Genomic DNA, 19991 nt, shown 5'->3' on the forward strand with positions numbered 1-19991 from the left:
TCTTCTAGAATTTTATTGTTGTTGAATGGTGGCCCGGTTGGTTTCTTTGGAGTTGAGAAGCGTTTGAGACAAGGGGACCCGCTCTCCCCAATGCTTTTTATTCTGGCAGAAGAAGTGTTGTGCAGGGGTCTAAATGGTCTATTAAAGGAGGGAAAACTGAAGGCGCTCCCTGGTCCTAGAGGTGCCACTGTTCCTAGTCATCTACTCTTCACGGATGACATTTTTATCATCATGAACGCTGCAGCAAAACATGTTCGATGCCTGGGAGAGTTCCTGCTCAAATACCAAGAATTTTCTGGCCAATAATTCAGCTTGGAGAAGAGCAAGGTTTTTTTTGGTAAAGTCGCCCCTCACAGGAAGAGGTATATATCTGATCTGCTGGGTATCCCAACTTGCTCTCTTCCTACGAGGTATCTTGGGGTTGAGATCTTCAAGGGCGCTGTCGAGAAGGATAGGCTGCTTCCTCTAATGGATAAAATTAAATCTCGATTACAGGGATGGCGAGGAAAACTCCTTTCAATGGCAGGTCGTGCAGAGCTCATTCGGTCTGTGATTTCAGGTATGCCTATTCACAACTTCTCCATTTATTGGTGGCCTAAATCGGTGATTAAAAGGGTGGAGCATTGGATTAGGAATTTCCTATGGTCAAACACAGTGAAGAAAATCACTGTGAAATGGGAAGAGGTGTGCTGGCCTAAGGAGGAAGGGGGTTTGGGTATCAGGCGATTGAGGGATGTGAACTGTGCGGGGCTCAGCAAACTAGTGTGGCAAATGAAGCATGAAGGATCTGCTTTTAGTACCTTCTTGTGGGCTAGGTTTGTGAATGAAGGTGGAGGCCTTAAGAAGGGTTATAAATCATCCTCGGTGTTTAAAGGAATTGCGAAGATGTGGAACTTTGTATCTCTATCTGAGCGTTGGATGGTGGGTACCGGTAAGGACATATTTTTTTTGCAGGATCGATGGATAGGCCCCTTTTCTATTGCTGAGCTCTCCCCCTCCCTTTGCCTTATTTTTCTCAAAGCACTTGCAGAGTGGCAGACTTTATTGGATACAGTAAGTGGTGTCTTCCTCCTATTCAGTCTGAATTTTTACGTGAAATATTCAATGCAATAGGGACTATATCCTTACCGCGGGGTCAGAAAGACCGATGCTGCTGGTCTCAATCCTCCTTAGGATCCTTCTCCACTAAATCAGCCTGGGAAGCACTGAGAAAGGTTTCTCCTAAAGTGGGCTGGGCAAAAGTAGTGTGGGGCTCAGAATTGATCCCCCGCCAATCGATGTTTGGATGGAGACTCATACATGAGAAGCTTCCTTGTGATGACAAGGTAAAAAGAAAAGGACTGCCGCTCTTGTAATAAATCTCATTTGCCGAAAAATAAATAAATAAATAAAACATAGTGAGAATGTTGAAGGACTGCTCTTGTGTGTGGAGGAAATATTGAAGTTTAGAGACAAAGTTGAGCACTTGATCCAGCATAGTATTGGAAATTGTGTAGGTACTAGATTATGGCTTGATATGTAGCATCTAGAGGGGATTTTCAATAAAAGATTTGGGATTAAATTCGTTATGATGTATGTTTGGAAAAATTTGATCTTATGCATTCGATTCTATTGGGGACACGGGTCCAATTAGATCGAGTGTCCTCGAGGTTGCATGAGCAAGCTCATAAATATCACAAGGCTTAATGCTTCACATGTTGATAAAGTTATTTTGAAAGCAAATAGATCAAATCTTTTTTCTTATAAATCAGCTTGGGACCTTCTTAGGAGGCTAAGTCCCAAGGTCATATGGGCAGCTGTAGTGTGATTTCTTTCGAGTATCCCCATCCAATCGTTCACTTCTTGGATATGCTCAGTTGATTAACTCCCTAAATTTAATCAGATTCAGTTGAAAAATGCTCATATTGTTCTATTTTGTTTTTTATATTTGTTAGGATAAAACTGTAGGAACCACTTATTCTTCAAGTGTAGTTTCTCTACTCATATATGGAGTGACATGAGTTGGCTTAGCTCAACTACAACCCCAAGTTCGGATGTTACGGTGGAAGCTGAGTGTCTCCAAAGGGTTTGGAGTTGATCGATTGGGAAGCATTGGAAAGGTGGCTTTATGTGTTACTATACCTCATTTGTGGATGGAGAGAATGTTCTGAAACAAAGTGGGTACTGTATTGAATGAAACTTGGCTGCTGCCTGGATTGTGGCAGGGCTGCTACCATAGGGATGGAGCCAAGTAGCTGCAACCCAGGCAGCAGCGAAATTCTTTCCATGTTCTATAGTTTGAGATATTACTACTGATGTGAGAAATCGTTTTCACTGCATCACCCTAAGGGGGAAGATACCTACTCAGAACCATGAGAGAGGGAGATACATCATTAACCTAGAAATTACAGCTAAGCTGCAATAGTTGATAGATGACAGTACCATTTATTGTTCATACATAGATAGCAGCATAAGACACCCAACACAAAAACCACAGTACCCTCTAGCAGCAGTAGAAGTACATAGAAACTAAGACCGGGCTTCTCTGGTCCACTTGGTTCAATCCCACAAGGCATTGCGTAGGACTGATTTTGGCTTGGCTCTCATCTCAACCCAACCGGCCCAAGTTCTATATCGAGAAGCTTTAGCAGTCACAAAATGAGAGGAATATTGTCTGGCAATATCTAAGATATGAGCAGCCAACTCTAAGGGCTTTGATAGCATAACTTCATGACCAGAACCATTAATCAGCTTCTGCTCCTTCACCGGAAAATTGGCAATCATTACATGTTGATAGTCAGTAGCAACTGCTAAATCATCTTCGATTGCAATGTAGAATCGATCAACTGAACCATAATTCTCATTTGTTAGATGCATTTCAGCCATTTCATTGTAAAAGAACGATCCTGGCCTTTTCTGTGTACGCATTAGCGCAATATCCTTGCAATGGCAAAAATTATAAAGATGTCAAACCAAGTCCTTGTTATAAAATATGCTATTAATAAAAATAGAAAGTTTTTTCCATCCAAAAATGACCTTGCGACACAGACACATAGGGCATACAATGACCACCATTCCCCTCATAGGGGTAAACGCCTCTGTGTCTGGGGCAGAGTCACTCCCTAACAGAAAACACTTGCCATAAAAAAAAATAAAAATAAAAAAATAAAAAATAAAAAAAAGAATGAATTTTAAGAGAGAGACCTCAGGAGGGCACTTGTGATAGAGTTTTGATGTCAAGAAACCATCACCAAAGAAATACCATGTGGTGCTCCCACTTTTCACGATACAAGTGTCTTGCCATCCTTCAGTATAGTTCGCTCCCTAAAGAGAGATATATAGAGAGAGTCAGTCTTTATAATACGAAAAAGATAAATGATCCGAGAAGAAGAAGACGTTAAGAATACCTGATCAAGGACATAGGACATGCTATGTGTAGTATCAGGCATGTAAGCAGCAATAAAGACACCTGCAAGTATCTTGTTGGGGTACTTTTCCATTGCAACAGCAATATTGAATCCTCCTGCACTGTGAGCCACAAGCAAAACCTTGTGGTCTATGCATTCCAACAGATCAAACAATGGCTTTGAGTAAGTCGAAAACGAAACGTTTTCCAATGAATCAACATCCATGGTCACTGAAGGTCCAAGTTGGACGGTTGTCACTTTATAGCCTGCAGCCTCCAGTATTGGTGTAACCTTGTACCAGAACCATTCTCCTTGACCTGCACCATGTACAAGAACAATATGACCCAACCCATTGTTGGGCTTTGGAGGGCATGGTGACCTTTGTTTGAAGTTGCATTTACGTGGTTGTCCATTGGCAGGCAACAGCTGCAACAGCACAAGGACCACCACAATGGACATAACCACTTCACTCACCCTAGAACTACCCATCTCTCTATATCACTCTTCTATTCTATTTTCTTCTTCTCTTCACTTCTCTTCTCTAATCGCTCAATAACTTCTTCCCTCGTCCTCTATTTATAATAGTGCCATGGGTAATTGTAAAATGGAATTTTTATCTTTGTGAGTTTCTTGAGGCATTTAATTATCAAGGCACTGACAATTGTGTGCCATCCCGTCTCCATTGGATCTAAGGCATGACCGGAATAAAAGGAGTCTAAAACTAAACAGTCTATTTGGTCACAATTCTACTTTGAAACTTCCAACCAAGCTGTGTTAAAAAATTGTCGTTGTTAAGCACATTTTTCTCGCAGTTATGAAATGATGATATTTGCACATTTGCACTTTGCACATTTTTGTGGGAGGATATGTATAAGCCAGAATATAGTTCGGGAACTAAAAGAATCAAGGACATAAATGGTATAGGGATTGTAAAGCTGATCTAGTGGATTGCTTCTAATGAGGACAATTTTTGCATAGGAGATATTTAGACTCCCTTTATTCATTAACGATGAGAATGCATATGATGCTCCAGGAAGACCCAGATACCGATTTTCATAAATTATAGTATGTATTTCAGATTTCCCTGTTGATGGCAATGTGGAAGGTGGGGATTTCTGAATCACATTTTATTGTATTTCAGTTCATTTATATTTTATTCCTTTCTTTCTATAAAGTCTCAGAATTTTTAGCCAAAAAAAAAAGAGATATTTAGACTTCCACATAATAACCTTGATCCAAAACGGTGTTTCACTAATCCACGGGTAAATTTACCTGATTATCCATTTGACCCGACCCATTTCAACCACACACGTTTTCACGAAATATCATATAACAAATAAAAAGATGATGGAGCAGGGCATTGAGAATAGTACTGGTTCAAGGTTAAACCCTTGCTGGAGGTTTAGTATTTTGTAAAGTTTAGTGAATAATATAAAGTGGAGAGATTGGGATTTTCTGGTCTGATAGACCATGGTGGTTTAAGAGCATGGGAGGAATAGAAATCAGATTTTAAGGGGTAGTTCAGACACTTCCAATAGGAAGAATTTTATTCTATTTTCATGGATCACAAGACCAAGCTGCTCCATTTCTTGTCTGGTTTTCTGGGTGGATCAACCAGGAAAATAATCCAGACCACTACACAATATCTATCACATCACAAGTTGGAACATGGATGAGATTGAAACTTTTTAAGATAACTAGGTAGATCTTAATGTTTTTTATCAAACAAACCAACAACTCAACAATATACATAGATGTTTTTTCTCCAATAAGCTCTACTGCAGGCAACATCTGTTCGCGGTCTTAAGCTATACATGTCTTTCTATATGGCTTCTCTTAGAGTCATTTTAAGCCTACCCTGAACTCTTTTGACATCTTCAATCTCATACCGGAAAAAAAAAAAATAGAGGAAAGAGTACTTATCTTATATCATAGACAAGCCTAGTCTATTATGTTAACAATAACATCAAATACGGCATCACGAACTTAAAAATATGTGGACAACACTTTCTTAAAATTTAATTAATAGAATGAAGAATGTTTATTTGATGTAGGTAATTTGTATATTTCACTGCGAATCCGAATTTCAAATAATTCTAAACATAATCTATCTAATCCCGATAGATATCCAACTAATAATAGATAAGGAAAAAGGACTCTGTCCAGGAGTATCGAACCTGCATCCAGACTCAGGATGGTGTAGAAATAACCTCCCACCCCCAATGAAATGCCCAAATCAATCCCTCCCCTATTGATGTTTTTGCATGCACTCCCATTGGCTCCCATGTTGATGCAAGAGTCACGCTCACAGACAAAAACTCTCCCCCTAAAATAATTAAGTAGCAAATGATCTTGAGCATTTTTAAAGATTCGACAACTTCTAGAGTTTGATCAAGTTTGTACTTTAATTTTCTTCATATTTTAATTCATGATCCTGTTAGCAGAAAAAACTGAAAGATGACCGAGACTTGAGAGAGTCTCGTATCCGTCGAGGAGGACGGTCTAGATTACACAAGTCAGAGATATAAACCGATAATCAAAAATCCGAATTCAATTCGCATCCATATCCAATCAGGAGATATACGGATCTCTGATCCATTCAATTACATCTCTAATTTAAACACACCTAAGTCAGAAGTTATAAAGCAAAATTGTGACAAAAATAGGCATGCTTTTTCGAGACTTCCTCTATTAATATATATCAAGCCTACCCAAACCATAGCCAATCAGGACCGGACTAGGACGTACTATGATAGTACTTTAAACTGCAACATCTTCTCAGTTGTTTACAAGCTGGATCCCAGCACCTCCTTTTATTTTTCATGTTATCAGTTGAGACTCTCAATTGAGACCAAGATTTAGGTTTTGATAATTAGTTTCTTTCTTTTGATTAGGTTGCTACTTTGCTAATGGCAATGCCGAAGGTGAAGTGGTAGCCTAATGGTGATTCTCTCATTCTTTGAGCGTGTAATTCTATATTTTTTCTCTAATATATTCTTTTGCTGACTTTTAGAAGAAAAAAAAAATTCCTTTAAACTGCTTTATACCATCCCTAACGCGTGTCACATGGTTATCACTGTCTTGATAATCAAATGCTTCACCTAACTCACAAAGCAAAAGTTCCATTTTCCAATTATTCTTTAAGATAAAGAAGCACTGACCCATGGCACTTAAATGGAGGACGAGGGAAGTAAAAGTTACAGAGCTACAAGAGAAGAGAAGAGAAAAGAAGAGAAGAGAAGAGAAGAGAAGAGAAGAGAAAAGAAGAGAAGAGAAGAGAAGAGAAGAGAAGAGAAGAGAAGAGAAGAGAAGAAAGAGAAATTGGTATTCTAGGGTGAGTAAAATGGCAAAGTCCATTGTGGTGGTGCTTGTGCTGTTGCAACTCTTGGCTGTCAATGGACAATCTCAATGCAGGTTCAGCCAAAACCCTCCATGTCCTCCAACTCCCACAGGGTTGGGTCATATTGTCCTTGTCCATGGTGCAGGCCAAGGACAATGGTTCTGGTATAAGGTTGTACCCAAATTGGAGGCTGTAGGCTATAACGTGACAACCATCCAACTTGGACCTTCAGTCACCCAGGCTGTGGGGTCCATAGAAAACGTTTCGTTTTGGAATTACTCACAACCATTGTTTGATCTGGTGGAGTGCATAGACCACAAGGTTTTGCTTGTGGCTCATAGTGCTGGAGGATTCAATATTGCTGTTGCAATGGAGAGGTACCCCACCAGGATACTTGCAGCTGTCTTTATTGCTGCGTACATGCCTGATACGACACATAGCATGTCCCATGTTATCGATCAGGTATCCCTAACCTCTTCTTCTTTTTCTTCTTATTCATATTCTCCTTTTTTTACCTTGTTGTATTTTGACACTCTCACTCTCTCCAGGGAGCGAAATATACTACACGAGAATGGCTAGACACTTGTGTCGTGACTAGTGGGAACAATACTTGGTATTTCTTTGGTGATGACTTCTTGGAATCAAAACTCTGTCAATTGTGTCCTCCCGAGGTTTCTCTCTCCTTATTTTTTATTTATTTATTTATTTATTTTTTTTAACGATGCGTATTTAAGCCTTCGGCCTGTTTAGTCTTGTAGGTCTATACTGACTCCATAATTGTATNAGCTTTTTCAGGTCAGAAACTTAACCTTCACAAGAGTAGGCTTTTCTTTGGTAAAGTAGCCCCACACAGGAAATAGTTTATCTCTGAGTTTTTGGGGGTTCATTCTGCCAGACTGCCAACTAAATATCTGGGAGTAGAGATATTCAAGGGAAGGGCTAAGAAGGACTATTTTTTGGCTTTATTAGATAAAATAAAGGGCAAGTTAGCAGGGTGGAAGGGGAGACTCTTGTCAATGGCAGGTAGGGTGGAGCTAGTTCGATCTGTGATCTCTAGCATTCCTATCCATAATTTTGCTATTTACTGGTGGCTTGAGTACTCTATCAAGTTGGTAGAAAAATGGATGTGAAATTTTATCTGGTCCGGCGATTTGGAAATGGGGAAAAAAATAGTGGTGAAATGGGATGATGTCTGCAAGCCCAAGCGTAAGGGAGGTCTGGGGATTAGAAGGCTGAGGGATGTGAATTTTACGCGCTTATGCAAACTTGCTTGGCAGATAAAGCATGAGGGATCTTGTACGAGCAAATTCTTTTGAGCTCGCTTTCTTAAGGATGATGGCTCTCTGAAATTAGGTAAGATCTCCTCCTCTATCTGGATTGATCTTAAAAAGGTCCGAAATTTTATTTCATCCCAGGAACAATGGACAATAGGGAATGGCCAAGACATTAGGTTTTGGTCTGACTGCTGGTTGGATAAGATGTCAATAGAGAAGATGTTGGGTGAGGATGAAAACTCTATGGTTTCTCTAAAAGCAAAGGTTTCTGATTTCATCGCTCTCAATAGATGGGTCTTCCCAAATGTTGACTCCGATGCCATGACTAGAATTTTTGAGATGGCACAAAAAATTGTTATTACTAACATGGAGGATGTTTGCCACTGGTGCCCCACCTCTTCAGGCATATTCAAAATTAAATCAGCTTGGGATTCCATGAGATGCCTCGCCCTTAAGGTGGGATGGTACTCCATTTTGTGGCTGTCCCACATTCAGCCGCGTCAAGTGACTTTTGGTTGGCGGATGTTCAAAAATAGACTTCCAACAGACGATCTTGTGCAGTCTTGTGGAATTGCAATGACCTCTAAGTGTAATTGATGTGGTGGCAGTTGGAATCCAAAATCATATTTTCTTTTCTTGCGGTTTTGCAAAATATATGTGGCAGAAATTTTGCAACTGCTTTAACATGCAATGGCCTGATCATGTCGAGTTGGAAGCAGCTCTAAATTGGTGGAAGGCCAAGGCAAAAGAAGTTTCTTTCAAGGTTATCTGGCAAAAAGGGTTCGTCCTAATTCCCTTCTTCATCTGGTTGGAGAGAAATGCTAGAAGGTATGAAAATGAAAAAAAAAATCGGTAGACTGGTGCTGTGAATTGGTGAGAGGTGAAATAAGCGCCCAATCTTAAATTCAGCATGGCTCTTCAATCTCCATCTCAGATCTGCTTTGCTATAGAAGATTGGGTATCTCTAGTATCAAGTGCCACCCTAGGCAGATTTATGAAATGTTTTGGTGTAGCCTCTTTCTGGTTGGTGGAAGGTTAATATAGATGGGTGCTCCTTGGAAACCCAGGGAAGGCTGGGGCTGGTGGAGTGCTTCGCAATGATAAGGCTGAAGTGGTGGGAAACTTTAGATTCTTCCTAGGGGTTCTTACAAATTTTGAGGCTGAGTTCTTGGCGGTCATGTTGGGTATCGAGCTTGCCAAGTCCCTTGAGATCCCAAAGTTGTGGATCAAATGTGACTCGGTGGCCGTGGTTACCCTATTGCTTAAGAAGAAAGTCCCGTAGATTGTTTGGCAAAGATGGTTAAATTGTTCCCAGTATCTGAGCTCAATTGAGTGGAAAATTTCTCATTGCTTTCGGGAAGTAAATTCGGTAGCAGATTTTCTTTCAAAAACCACCGCGCGTCTATAAGTCTCTTCCCCAGTGACGTCTTGGTCGTCCCTAGTCAGGATGGATTTGGAAATGGATGCTACTTGTCGGCCAAGATTCAGAATATTTTGATTATGTCTGCTAATTTTTTTTCCTCTTTCTGTGGGCGCTTTTGCTGGTCTTGTCTTCCTGCTGATGGCATTGCCGAAGGTGGGTTGGGTTAGTCAGCCTTAGCTTCCCTATCAAGTCTTAAGTGCCTTTTGTGGTTGTTAAGTGTGTTTGCCTTGTTCTGCTGATGGCAATGCCGAATGTGGAACTCGTGCAATCCACAAGTTTTTGACCATGTGAGAGGTGTGGGTTCCTTCCCTCCCTCTTTTTCTGTACATTATTTATTTTTTCTTTGATAATTGATATACACAAATTTCTAGCGAAAAAAGGTGAGGGTGGGATTTTTAAGGATTGCAGTGCTCATGTTCTATGTGATATTAGATCTTTCCTGGGAGACAACAACTATGAGGTGGAAATATGTGCTTTGATTGTGGGTCTTACGATGGCTAGGCAATTTGCGTACAACAAGCTGTGGATTAACTGTGACTTTTTTGCGGTGGTGGTGATGGCGTGAAAGGGAATGGTTCCCAGGTTTTTTGGTTATAACGGTCTGCTCTACAGAGATACCTTAAACAAACTGAGTGGAAAATTTCCCATTGCTTCAGAGAAGCTAACCTGGTCGTTGACCATCTGGCAAAGTTTGCGGAGAAATTTGAAGTATCGACCTCTATTACTAAGTGGCCTCCTATAATTCAGAATTTTCTAAGTGAGGACGGTCTTGGCAGTCCTTGGTTTAAAATTGACTAAGCTCTTTTGATGTGATAGTTGATTTTTTTTTTTTCCTCGTTGGTTTCTTCTCCTGCTGATGACAATGCCGAAGGTGGGCATGGAACTAGTAGAAGGATAGTTGTTTTTGTTTTCTTTTCAGGTTCCTTTTTGTGTTTTATTTTGTGTCAAATTTAATGCAAATTATTTTTTAGCGAAGAAAAAAAATGGTTTTTCTCAATAAAATTTTTGGACCTTTAGCCAAAAAAAAAAAGGTGGTTATAGTTTTATGTGTTTTTGATCTTCATTGGATTGATTTTCCATCTATTTAGGAGTTTTTCTTTTGGTGGAATTGTAAAGCCAATATATTTCCTTTGAAAATGATATGGATGGCATCATTAATTTTAACTCTTGTATCAAATTTTGATTGAGTGGAACCGATTACGATTTGAGAACTGCAACAGGAGTCTGGGTTTGATTTTTAAAACTATAGTAAATGATCTTCATGATTTCTCATTGCAGGTCCCGGATAAAGTAAAACAATGAAGGATTTACAACTTTCCAGCTCTCTACACTTGGCAAGGTCGGGTATGGTCAGCCAAATAATTACATAAATGTTTTGGACTTGCCCTCCAGCTAGTTGTATAAAAATCAACATAGATGGCTGTTCTTTGGGAAATCCTGGCCACTTGGGAGTTGGGGGTATCTTTCAAAGATCATTTGGGTTCTCCTGTAAGATGCTTCGCATCATATGAAGGTATTGCTTCTAATTTCTGGGCAGAACTGTATCTTTATTTGAAGCAATTAGAATATATATCAATGACATTAGAGTTAATGTGGATATGGGTGGAAAGCGACTCCCAATCAGTAGTTGGGTGTATCATAAGGTATTATATCCCTTGATGCTTCTGGCAACGTGGCTGTTTTCTATAAATTTTCTAGATAGAAAATCTTAATAATAACTCATTGTTTTCGTAAGGTTAATTCAGCGGTGGACTTTTTGACTAAACATGTGGCGGCATCAAGAGTTACTATCAGTTGGGACGTTGCCCCTGGTTTCTCCATAGATGACATAAATGGGATGCTCAAGAGAAGCCTCCTTTCTGATTTAATTGACCTCTTCTTGTAGTTTTCTTGAATTTTTAGTCTTCCAATCTATTGATGACTATACCAAAGGTGGATAGATAAGCCATTGTCTTTCATTCTGGGCTGTAATTTACGCCTTTTGTATTGTTTCATTCTTTGCTAATAAATCTCATTTGCCGAAAAATAAATAAATAAATAAAACATAGTGAGACTGTTGAAGGACTGCTCTTGTGTGTGGAGGAAATATTGAAGTTTAGAGACAAAGTTGAGCTTTTGATCCAGCATAGTATTGGAAATTGTGTAGGTACTAGATTATGGCTTGATATGTAGCATCTAGAGGGGATTTTCAATAAAAGATTTGGGATTAAATTCGTTATGATGTATGTTTGGAAAAATTTGATCTTATGCATTCGATTCTATTGGGGACACGGGTCCAATTAGATCGAGTGTCCTCGAGGTTGCATGAGCAAGCTCATAAATATCACAAGGCTTAATGCTTCACATGTTGATAAAGTTATTTTGAAAGCAAATAGATCAAATCTTTTTTCTTATAAATCAGCTTGGGACCTTCTTAGGAGGCTAAGTCCCAAGGTCATATGGGCAGCTGTAGTGTGATTTCTTTCGAGTATCCCCATCCAATCGTTCACTTCTTGGATATGCTCAGTTGATTAACTCCCTAAATTTAATCAGATTCAGTTGAAAAATGCTCATATTGTTCTATTTTGTTGTTTATATTTGTTAGGATAAAACTGTAGGAACCACTTATTCTTCAAGTGTAGTTTCTCTACTCATATATGGAGTGACATGAGTTGGCTTAGCTCAACTACAACCCCAAGTTCGGATGTTACGGTGGAAGCTGAGTGTCTCCAAAGGGTTTGGAGTTGATCGATTGGGAAGCATTGGAAAGGTGGCTTTATGTGTTACTATACCTCATTTGTGGATGGAGAGAATGTTCTGAAACAAAGTGGGTACTGTATTGAATGAAACTTGGCTGCTGCCTGGATTGTGGCAGGGCTGCTACCATAGGGATGGAGCCAAGTAGCTGCAACCCAGGCAGCAGCGAAATTCTTTCCATGTTCTATAGTTTGAGATATTACTACTGATGTGAGAAATCGTTTTCACTGCATCACCCTAAGGGGGAAGATACCTACTCAGAACCATGAGAGATGGAGATACATCATTAAACTAGAAATTACAGCTAAGCTGCAATAGTTGATAGATGACAGTACCATTTATTGTTCATACATAGATAGCAGCATAAGACACCCAACACAAAAACCACAGTACCCTCTAGCAGCAGTAGCAGTACATAGAAACTAAGACCGGGCTTCTCTGGTCCACTTGGTTCAATCCCACAAGGCATTGCGTAGGACTGATTTTGGCTTGGCTCTCATCTCAACCCAACCGGCCCAAGTTCTATATCGAGAAGCTTTAGCAGTCACCAAATGAGAGGAATATTGTCTGGCAATATCTAAGATATGAGCAGCCAACTCTAAGGGCTTTGATAGCATAACTTCATGACCAGAACCATTAATCAGCTTCTGCTCCTTCACCGGAAAATTGGCAATCATTACGTGTTGATAGTCAGTAGCAACTGCTAAATCATCTTCGATTGCAATGTAGAATCGATCAACTGAACCATAATTCTCATTTGTTAGATGCATTTCAGCCATTTCATTGTAAAAGAACGATCCTGGCCTTTTCTGTGTACGCATTAGCGCAATATCCTTGCAATGGCAAAAATTATAAAGATGTCAAACCAAGTCCTTGTTATAAAATATGCTATTAATAAAAATAGAAAGTTTTTTCTATCCAAAAATGACCTTGCGACACAGACACATAGGGCATACAATGACCACCATTCCCCTCATAGGGGTAAACGCCTCTGTGTCTGGGGCAGAGTCACTCCCTAACAGAAAACACTTGCCATAAAAATAAATAAATAAATAAAAGAATGAATTTTAAGAGAGAGACCTCAGGAGGGCACTTGTGATAGAGTTTTGATGTCAAGAAACCATCACCAAAGAAATACCATGTGGTGCTCCCACTTTTCACGATACAAGTGTCTTGCCATCCTTCAGTATAGTTCGCTCCCTAAAGAGAGATATATAGAGAGAGTCAGTCTTTATAATACGAAAAAGATAAATGATCCGAGAAGAAGAAGACGTTAAGAATACCTGATCAAGGACATAGGACATGCTATGTGTAGTATCAGGCATGTAAGCAGCAATAAAGACACCTGCAAGTATCTTGTTGGGGTACTTTTCCATTGCAACAGCAATATTGAATCCTCCTGCACTGTGAGCCACAAGCAAAACCTTGTGGTCTATGCATTCCAACAGATCAAACAATGGCTTTGAGTAACTCGAAAACGAAACGTTTTCCAATGAATCAACATCCATGGTCACTGAAGGTCCAAGTTGGACGGTTGTCACTTTATAGCCTGCAGCCTCCAGTATTGGTGTAACCTTGTACCAGAACCATTCTCCTTGACCTGCACCATGTACAAGAACAATATGACCCAACCCATTGTTGGGCTTTGGAGGGCATGGTGACCTTTGTTTGAAGTTGCATTTACGTGGTTGTCCATTGGCAGGCAACAGCTGCAACAGCACAAGGACCACCACAATGGACATAACCACTTCACTCACCCTAGAACTACCCATCTCTCTATTTCACTCTTCTATTCTATTTTCTTCTTCTCTTCACTTCTCTTCTCTAATCGCTCAATAACTTCTTCCCTCGTCCTCTATTTATAATAGTGCTATGGGTAATTGTAAAATGGAATTTTTATCTTTGTGAGTTTCTTGAGGCATTTAATTATCAAGGCACTGACAATTGTGTGCCATCCCGTCTCCATTGGATCTAAGGCATGACCGGAATAAAAGGAGTCTAAAACTAAACAGTCTATTTGGTCACAATTCTACTTTGAAACTTCCAACCAAGCTGTGTTAAAAAATTGTCGTTGTTAAGCACATTTTTCTCACAGTTATGAAATGACGATATTTGCACATTTGCACTTTGCACATTTTTGTGGGAGGATATGTATAAGCCAGAATATAGTTCGGGAACTAAAAGAATCAAGGACATAAATGGTATAGGGATTGTAAAGCTGATCTAGTGGATTGCTTCTAATGAGGACAATTTTTGCATAGGAGATATTTAGACTCCCTTTATTCATTAACGATGAGAATGCATATGATGCTCCAGGAAGACCCAGATACCGATTTTCATAAATTATAGTATGTATTTCAGATTTCCCTGTTGATGGCAATGTGGAAGGTGGGGATTTCTGAATCACATTTTATTGTATTTTAGTTCATTTATATTTTATTCCTTTCTTTCTATAAAGTCTCAGAATTTTTAGCCAAAAAAAAAAAGGAGATATTTAGACTTCCACATAATAACCTTGATCCAAAACGGTGTTTCACTAATCCACGGGTAAATTCACCTGATTATCCATTTGACCCGACCCATTTCAACCACACACGTTTTCACGAAATATCATATAACAAATAAAAAGATGATGGAGCAGGGCATTGAGAATAGTACTGGTTCAAGGTTAAACCCTTGCTGGAGGTTTAGTAATTTTGTAAAGTTTAGTGAATAATATAAAGTGGAGAGATTGGGATTTTCTGGTCTGATAGACCATGGTGGTTTAAGAGCATGGGAGGAATAGAAATCAGATTTTAAGGGGTAGTTCAGACACTTCCAATAGGAAGAATTTTATTCTATTTTCATGGATCACAAGACCAAGCTGCTCCATTTCTTGTCTGGTTTTCTGGGTGGATCAACCAGGAAAATAATCCAGACCACTACACAATATCTATCACATCACAAGTTGGAACATGGATGAGATTGAAACTTTTTAAGATAACTAGGTAGATCTTAATGTTTTTTATCAAACAAACCAACAACTCAACAATATACATAGATGTTTTTTCTCCAATAAGCTCTACTGCAGGCCACATCTGTTCGCGGTCTTAAGCTATACATGTCTTTCTATATGGCTTCTCTTAGAGTCATTTTAAGCCTACCCTGAACTCTTTTGACATCTTCAATCTCATACCGGAAAAAAAAAAAATAGAGGAAAGAGTACTTATCTTATATCATAGACAAGCCTAGTCTATTATGTTAACAATAAACATCAAATACGGCATCACAAACTTAAAAATATGTGGACAAAACTTTCTTAAAATTTAATTAATAGAATGAAGAATGTTTATTTGATGTAGGTAATTTGTATATTTCACTGCGAATCCGAATTTCAAATAATTCTAAACATAATCTATCTAATCCCGATAGATATCCAACTAATAATAGATAAGGAAAAAGGACTCTGTCCAGGAGTATCGAACCTGCATCCAGACTCAGGATGGTGTAGAAATAACCTCCCACCCCCAATGAAATGCCCAAATCAATCCCTCCCCTATTGATGTTTTTGCATGCACTCCCATTGGCTCCCATGTTGATGCAAGAGTCACGCTCACAGACAAAAACTCTCCCCCTAAAAAAATTAAGTAGCAAATGATCTTGAGCATTTTTAAAGATTCGACAACTTCTAGAGTTTGATCAAGTTTGTACTTTAATTTTCTTCATATTTTAATTCATGATCCTGTTAGTGGAAAAAACTGAAAGATGACTGAGACTTGAGAGAGTCTCGTATCCGTCGAGGAGGACGGTCTAGATTACACAAGTCAGAGATATAAACCGATAATCAAAAATCCGAATTCAATTCGCATCCATATCCAATCAGGAGATATACGGATCTCTGATCCATTCAATTACATCTCTAATTTAAACTCACCTAAGTCAAAAGTTGTAAAGCAAAATTGTGACAAAAATAGGCATGCTTTTTCGAGACTTCCTCTATTACTATATATCAAGCCTACCCAAACCATAGCCAATCAGGACCGGACTAGGACGTACTATGATAGTCCTTTAAACTGCAACATCTTCTCAGTTGTTTACAAGCTGGATCCCAGCACCTCCTTTTATTTTTCATGTTATCAGTTGAGGCTCTCAATTGAGACCAAGATTTAGGTTTTGTTAATTAGTTTCTTTCTTTTGATTAGGTTGCTACTTTGCTAATGGCAATGCCGAAGGTGAAGTGGTAGCCTAATGGTGATTCTCTCATTCTTTGAGCGTGTAATTCTATATTTTTTCTCTAATATATTCTTTTGCTGACTTTTAGAAGAAAAAAAAAATTCCTTTAAACTGCTTTATACCATCCCTAACGCGTGTCACATGGTTATCACTGTCTTGATAATCAAATGCTTCACCTAACTCACAAAGCAAAAGTTCCATTTTCCAATTATTCTTTAAGATAAAGAAGCACTGACCCATGGCACTTAAATGGAGGACGAGGGAAGTAAAAGTTACAGAGCTACAAGAGAAGAGAAGAGAAAAGAAGAGAAGAGAAGAGAAGAGAAGAAAGAGAAATTGGTATTCTAGGGTGAGTAAAATGGCAAAGTCCATTGTGGTGGTGCTTGTGCTGTTGCAACTCTTGGCTGTCAATGGACAATCTCAATGCAGGTTCAGCCAAAACCCTCCATGTCCTCCAACTCCCACAGGGTTGGGTCATATTGTCCTTGTCCATGGTGCAGGCCAAGGACAATGGTTCTGGTATAAGGTTGTACCCAAATTGGAGGCTGTAGGCTATAACGTGACAACCATCCAACTTGGACCTTCAGTCACCCAGGCTGTGGAGTCCATAGAAAACGTTTCGTTTTGGAATTACTCACAACCATTGTTTGATCTGATGGAGTGCATAGACCACAAGGTTTTGCTTGTGGCTCATAGTGCTGGAGGATTCGATATTGCTGTTGCAATGGAGAGGTACCCCACCAAGATACTTGCAGCTGTCTTTATCGCTGCATACATGCCTGATACCACACATAGCATGTCCCATGTTATCGATCAGGTATCCCTAACCTCTTCTCCTTTTTCTTCTTATTCATATTCTCTTTTTTTTTTTACCTCGTTGTATTTTGACCCTCTCTCTCTCTCCACAGGGAGCGAAATATACTACAGGAGAATGGCTAGACACTTGTGTTGTGACTAGTGGGAACAATACTTGGTATTTCTTTGGTGATGACTTCTTGGAATCAAAACTCTATCAAATGTGTCCTCCCGAGGTTTCTCTCTCTCTCATTTATTTTTTTTATTTTTTTTTTTTTTTTTTTACGATGGGTATTTAAGTCTTCCGCCTGATTAGTCATGTGGGTCCATACTGACTCCATAATTGTATGGACTAGGGGTGAAACATGGCTGTTTTGGGTTGGGTTTCTTAAAACCCTAACCCAACCCCAGGTCCTCAAAATTCAACCCAGGCCCAACCCCACCCTGTCTGGTTCATGTTTAGGCCCAACCCTACTGGTTTCATACCAACCCAACCCGGCCCTAATTGACCCTATCAGGGCCTGGTTGGGTCGGGTTGGCCTGGGTTGGGTTGACCTTGGCTTCTATAATGGTTGGATTAACCTTGATTGACATGTTTTTTTCCATTCATGTCTCATATATTAAAAAATTATAGAAAAATAAAATACCTATTGGAGCCCTAATTTCTATTATAAAGATGCAAGGTTAAATTTCAGGCCGGGTTGGGTCTGGTTGAGGCCTCAACCCTAACCCAACCCATGGGGTTTTTCAGCCCTAACCCGCCCTCAGGGTACCCGGCCCAACCCTAACCCAACCCAACCCAACCCAACCCTGACCCAGGGTTTGGGTTTTTCAACCCTAACCCGCCCTTAGGGTCAAAAAACTTGGCCCAAACCCTTTTCGGGCTCATGGTGGGTTTGGGTTGTCAGGACCAAACTTTCACCCCTAGTATGGACTAGGTCATATCGGGATTGAATGACAACTATTCAACTTCCACTGAAAGCAGTGAAGAATACTAGACACCCAGTGTGATTGGTCCCATGGATGTAAGAGGAGTCGAACTCAAAAACAAATGCTTAATGAGGCGATGATCGGATGCCAACTCAGCTACCCCTTAGGGTTCTCTCTCTCTCTCTCTCTCTCTCTCTCTCTCTAAATTCATCTTTTTTCTTAATACCATATTTTAACAAGGACTTGGTTTGACATCTTTATCATTTTTGTCATTGCAAGGATATCGCCCTAATGCATACACAGAAAAGGCTAGGATCGTTCTTTTACAATGAAATGGCTGAAATGAAACTTACAGATGAGAAGTATGGTTCAGTTGATCGATTCTACATTGTAACTGGAGATGATTTAACGATTTCTACCGATTACCAATACGTAATGATCAACAATTTTCCGGTGAAAGATCATAAGCTGATAGAGAGTTCTGGTCATGAGATTATGCTATCAAAGTCCTCAGAGTTATCGGCTTATATCTTAGATATTGCCATTAAATATTCCTCTTATTTTGTGACTGATAAAGCTGCTGGAGATGCAACTTGGCCCAGTTGGGTCGAGATGAGAGCCAAACCATATTCAGTCTTACATGGTGCCTGGTGGTTTTGAACCCACTGGACCGGAGAAGGAAGCCCAATCTTACTATTAATGAACTGCTACGGCTGCTGGAGGGTACCATGGTTTCTGTGTTGGGTGTGCTATGCTATCTATCTATATATGGTTTTGTGTTTAAATGAGAGCCAAACCAAAAAGTAGTTAAACTTTTTAATTTATGGTCGATACCAATCTGATACAGACACCAATACTGATATCTATAACCTTGATCTCCATAATATGTTGCTCACCAACTTATATTGACAAATTGAGGATAGGAAGAAACACATTCAGTGTTTGCATTCCATTGAAACACAGTTTGTGTATGTACCACATACAATTTAGGTCAGGGAGGGGGCTAGTTTTGCTGACAGGTAAACTCCAATTTTTTTCGCTTAAGGTCAGCAAAGAGTATATTAAATAAAAATAATGAGAGAAGGCCAAGGCCATACAGAATACAAGAGACAACTTAAGAGAAGTTATTATCAGCAATCTTTTGCGTCTAAGAATATGATTAGAATATTGTAAATGCCCATCTCTAGACCAAATAAACAAATTAAAATAAATGATTATGCCATTAGGTAATTAGAGTAATTAGATTGAAAAAGCGAAAGCTTCCAATGAAAAAATTCAAGTCAATTAATTTGGGATCCGGATCCTTTACATAGAGCCCATGGATCATAGAGTGATCCCACGGTTGGAAAGACCCGGGCACATGTCTCGAGGTCACCCCAGCTGTGAGATCACTCTATGGTCCATGGGCTCTATGGAGAGGAATCCTATCCGTTAATTTGTAGTATGTGGAGCTTAGACATACAAGTAATATGGCATACTCTACTAATGAAACCAAAGAGGTCCAACACTATATATAATAAATGAAGGGCATGGATCTTACTATAGCTAGAGACAGAGAGAGATTTTTTTCTTCTTCTATTTTTCAGTCGCTAAATAGTGGTGAGCCAATGTTGTATGAAATATTTATTTAAAAAACAAAAAAACAAAAAAAACAAAAAACAAAAAAACAAAAAATGGCTTAAGGTCATTTGTATTAAAAAAAATAAAATAAATACATAACAACCTGAAAGATACCATGTATCTGTCTCTCTCCTCCCATACGAAAAGACACCTCCACCCCTTGTTTTGAGGAGGAGAGAGAAAAACACAGGGAGCACTGGTGTAACCCATGTTCCCGGACAAAGAATCGCTTCCCAAAATTAATATAATGGAGAATGTTTATCTAACATCAGTAA

The 19991-nt window shown here is 39.3% G+C and overlaps 3 protein-coding genes across 3 annotated transcripts; 1 reads left to right on the forward strand and 2 right to left on the reverse strand.

Moving 5' to 3' along the window:
• Positions 1-2372: 2372 nt before the first annotated feature.
• On the reverse strand, positions 2373-3922 carry LOC122062366 (salicylic acid-binding protein 2-like). The gene is made up of 3 exons (XM_042625951.1): positions 3387-3922; positions 3184-3303; positions 2373-2919 (listed from the first exon to the last, which is right to left on the reverse strand). The coding sequence occupies exons 1-3, from the start codon at positions 3873-3875 to the stop codon at positions 2539-2541; spliced, it is 990 nt and encodes a 329-aa protein (XP_042481885.1). The 5' UTR covers positions 3876-3922; the 3' UTR covers positions 2373-2538.
• Positions 3923-12445: 8523 nt separating this feature from the next.
• Positions 12446-13974, reverse strand: LOC122062367 (salicylic acid-binding protein 2-like). The gene is made up of 3 exons (XM_042625952.1): positions 13443-13974; positions 13240-13359; positions 12446-12992 (listed from the first exon to the last, which is right to left on the reverse strand). Exons 1-3 carry the CDS (start codon positions 13929-13931, stop codon positions 12612-12614), a joined length of 990 nt encoding a protein of 329 aa, XP_042481886.1. The 5' UTR covers positions 13932-13974; the 3' UTR covers positions 12446-12611.
• A 2646-nt stretch (positions 13975-16620) lies between these two features.
• On the forward strand, positions 16621-19009 carry LOC122062369 (salicylic acid-binding protein 2-like). The gene is made up of 3 exons (XM_042625954.1): positions 16621-17188; positions 17280-17402; positions 18376-19009. Exons 1-3 carry the CDS (start codon positions 16730-16732, stop codon positions 18754-18756), a joined length of 963 nt encoding a protein of 320 aa, XP_042481888.1. The 5' UTR covers positions 16621-16729; the 3' UTR covers positions 18757-19009.
• The last annotated feature ends 982 nt before the right edge of the window (positions 19010-19991 follow it).

This window comes from Macadamia integrifolia, unplaced genomic scaffold (genome assembly GCF_013358625.1).
Source record: "Macadamia integrifolia cultivar HAES 741 unplaced genomic scaffold, SCU_Mint_v3 scaffold1006, whole genome shotgun sequence".
Classification (NCBI taxonomy): domain Eukaryota; kingdom Viridiplantae; phylum Streptophyta; class Magnoliopsida; order Proteales; family Proteaceae; genus Macadamia; species Macadamia integrifolia.

What these genes read in the sequence shown, in the direction of transcription:
- LOC122062369 (XM_042625954.1), top strand. Translation starts at nt 16,730, where the DNA reads ATGGCAAAGTCCATTGTGGTGGTGCTTGTGCTGTTGCAACTCTTGGCT. An exon ending in TGTCCCATGTTATCGATCAG is followed by an intron (nt 17,189 to 17,279) that starts GTATCCCTAACC and finishes CTCTCTCCACAG; the next exon opens with GGAGCGAAATATACTACAGG. An exon ending in ATCAAATGTGTCCTCCCGAG is followed by an intron (nt 17,403 to 18,375) that starts GTTTCTCTCTCT and finishes TGTCATTGCAAG; the next exon opens with GATATCGCCCTAATGCATAC.
- LOC122062366 (XM_042625951.1), bottom strand. Translation starts at nt 3,875, where the DNA reads ATGGGTAGTTCTAGGGTGAGTGAAGTGGTTATGTCCATTGTGGTGGTC. An exon ending in TGTCCTATGTCCTTGATCAG is followed by an intron (nt 3,304 to 3,386) that starts GTATTCTTAACG and finishes ATCTCTCTTTAG; the next exon opens with GGAGCGAACTATACTGAAGG. An exon ending in ATCACAAGTGCCCTCCTGAG is followed by an intron (nt 2,920 to 3,183) that starts GTCTCTCTCTTA and finishes TGCCATTGCAAG; the next exon opens with GATATTGCGCTAATGCGTAC.
- LOC122062367 (XM_042625952.1), bottom strand. Translation starts at nt 13,931, where the DNA reads ATGGGTAGTTCTAGGGTGAGTGAAGTGGTTATGTCCATTGTGGTGGTC. An exon ending in TGTCCTATGTCCTTGATCAG is followed by an intron (nt 13,360 to 13,442) that starts GTATTCTTAACG and finishes ATCTCTCTTTAG; the next exon opens with GGAGCGAACTATACTGAAGG. An exon ending in ATCACAAGTGCCCTCCTGAG is followed by an intron (nt 12,993 to 13,239) that starts GTCTCTCTCTTA and finishes TGCCATTGCAAG; the next exon opens with GATATTGCGCTAATGCGTAC.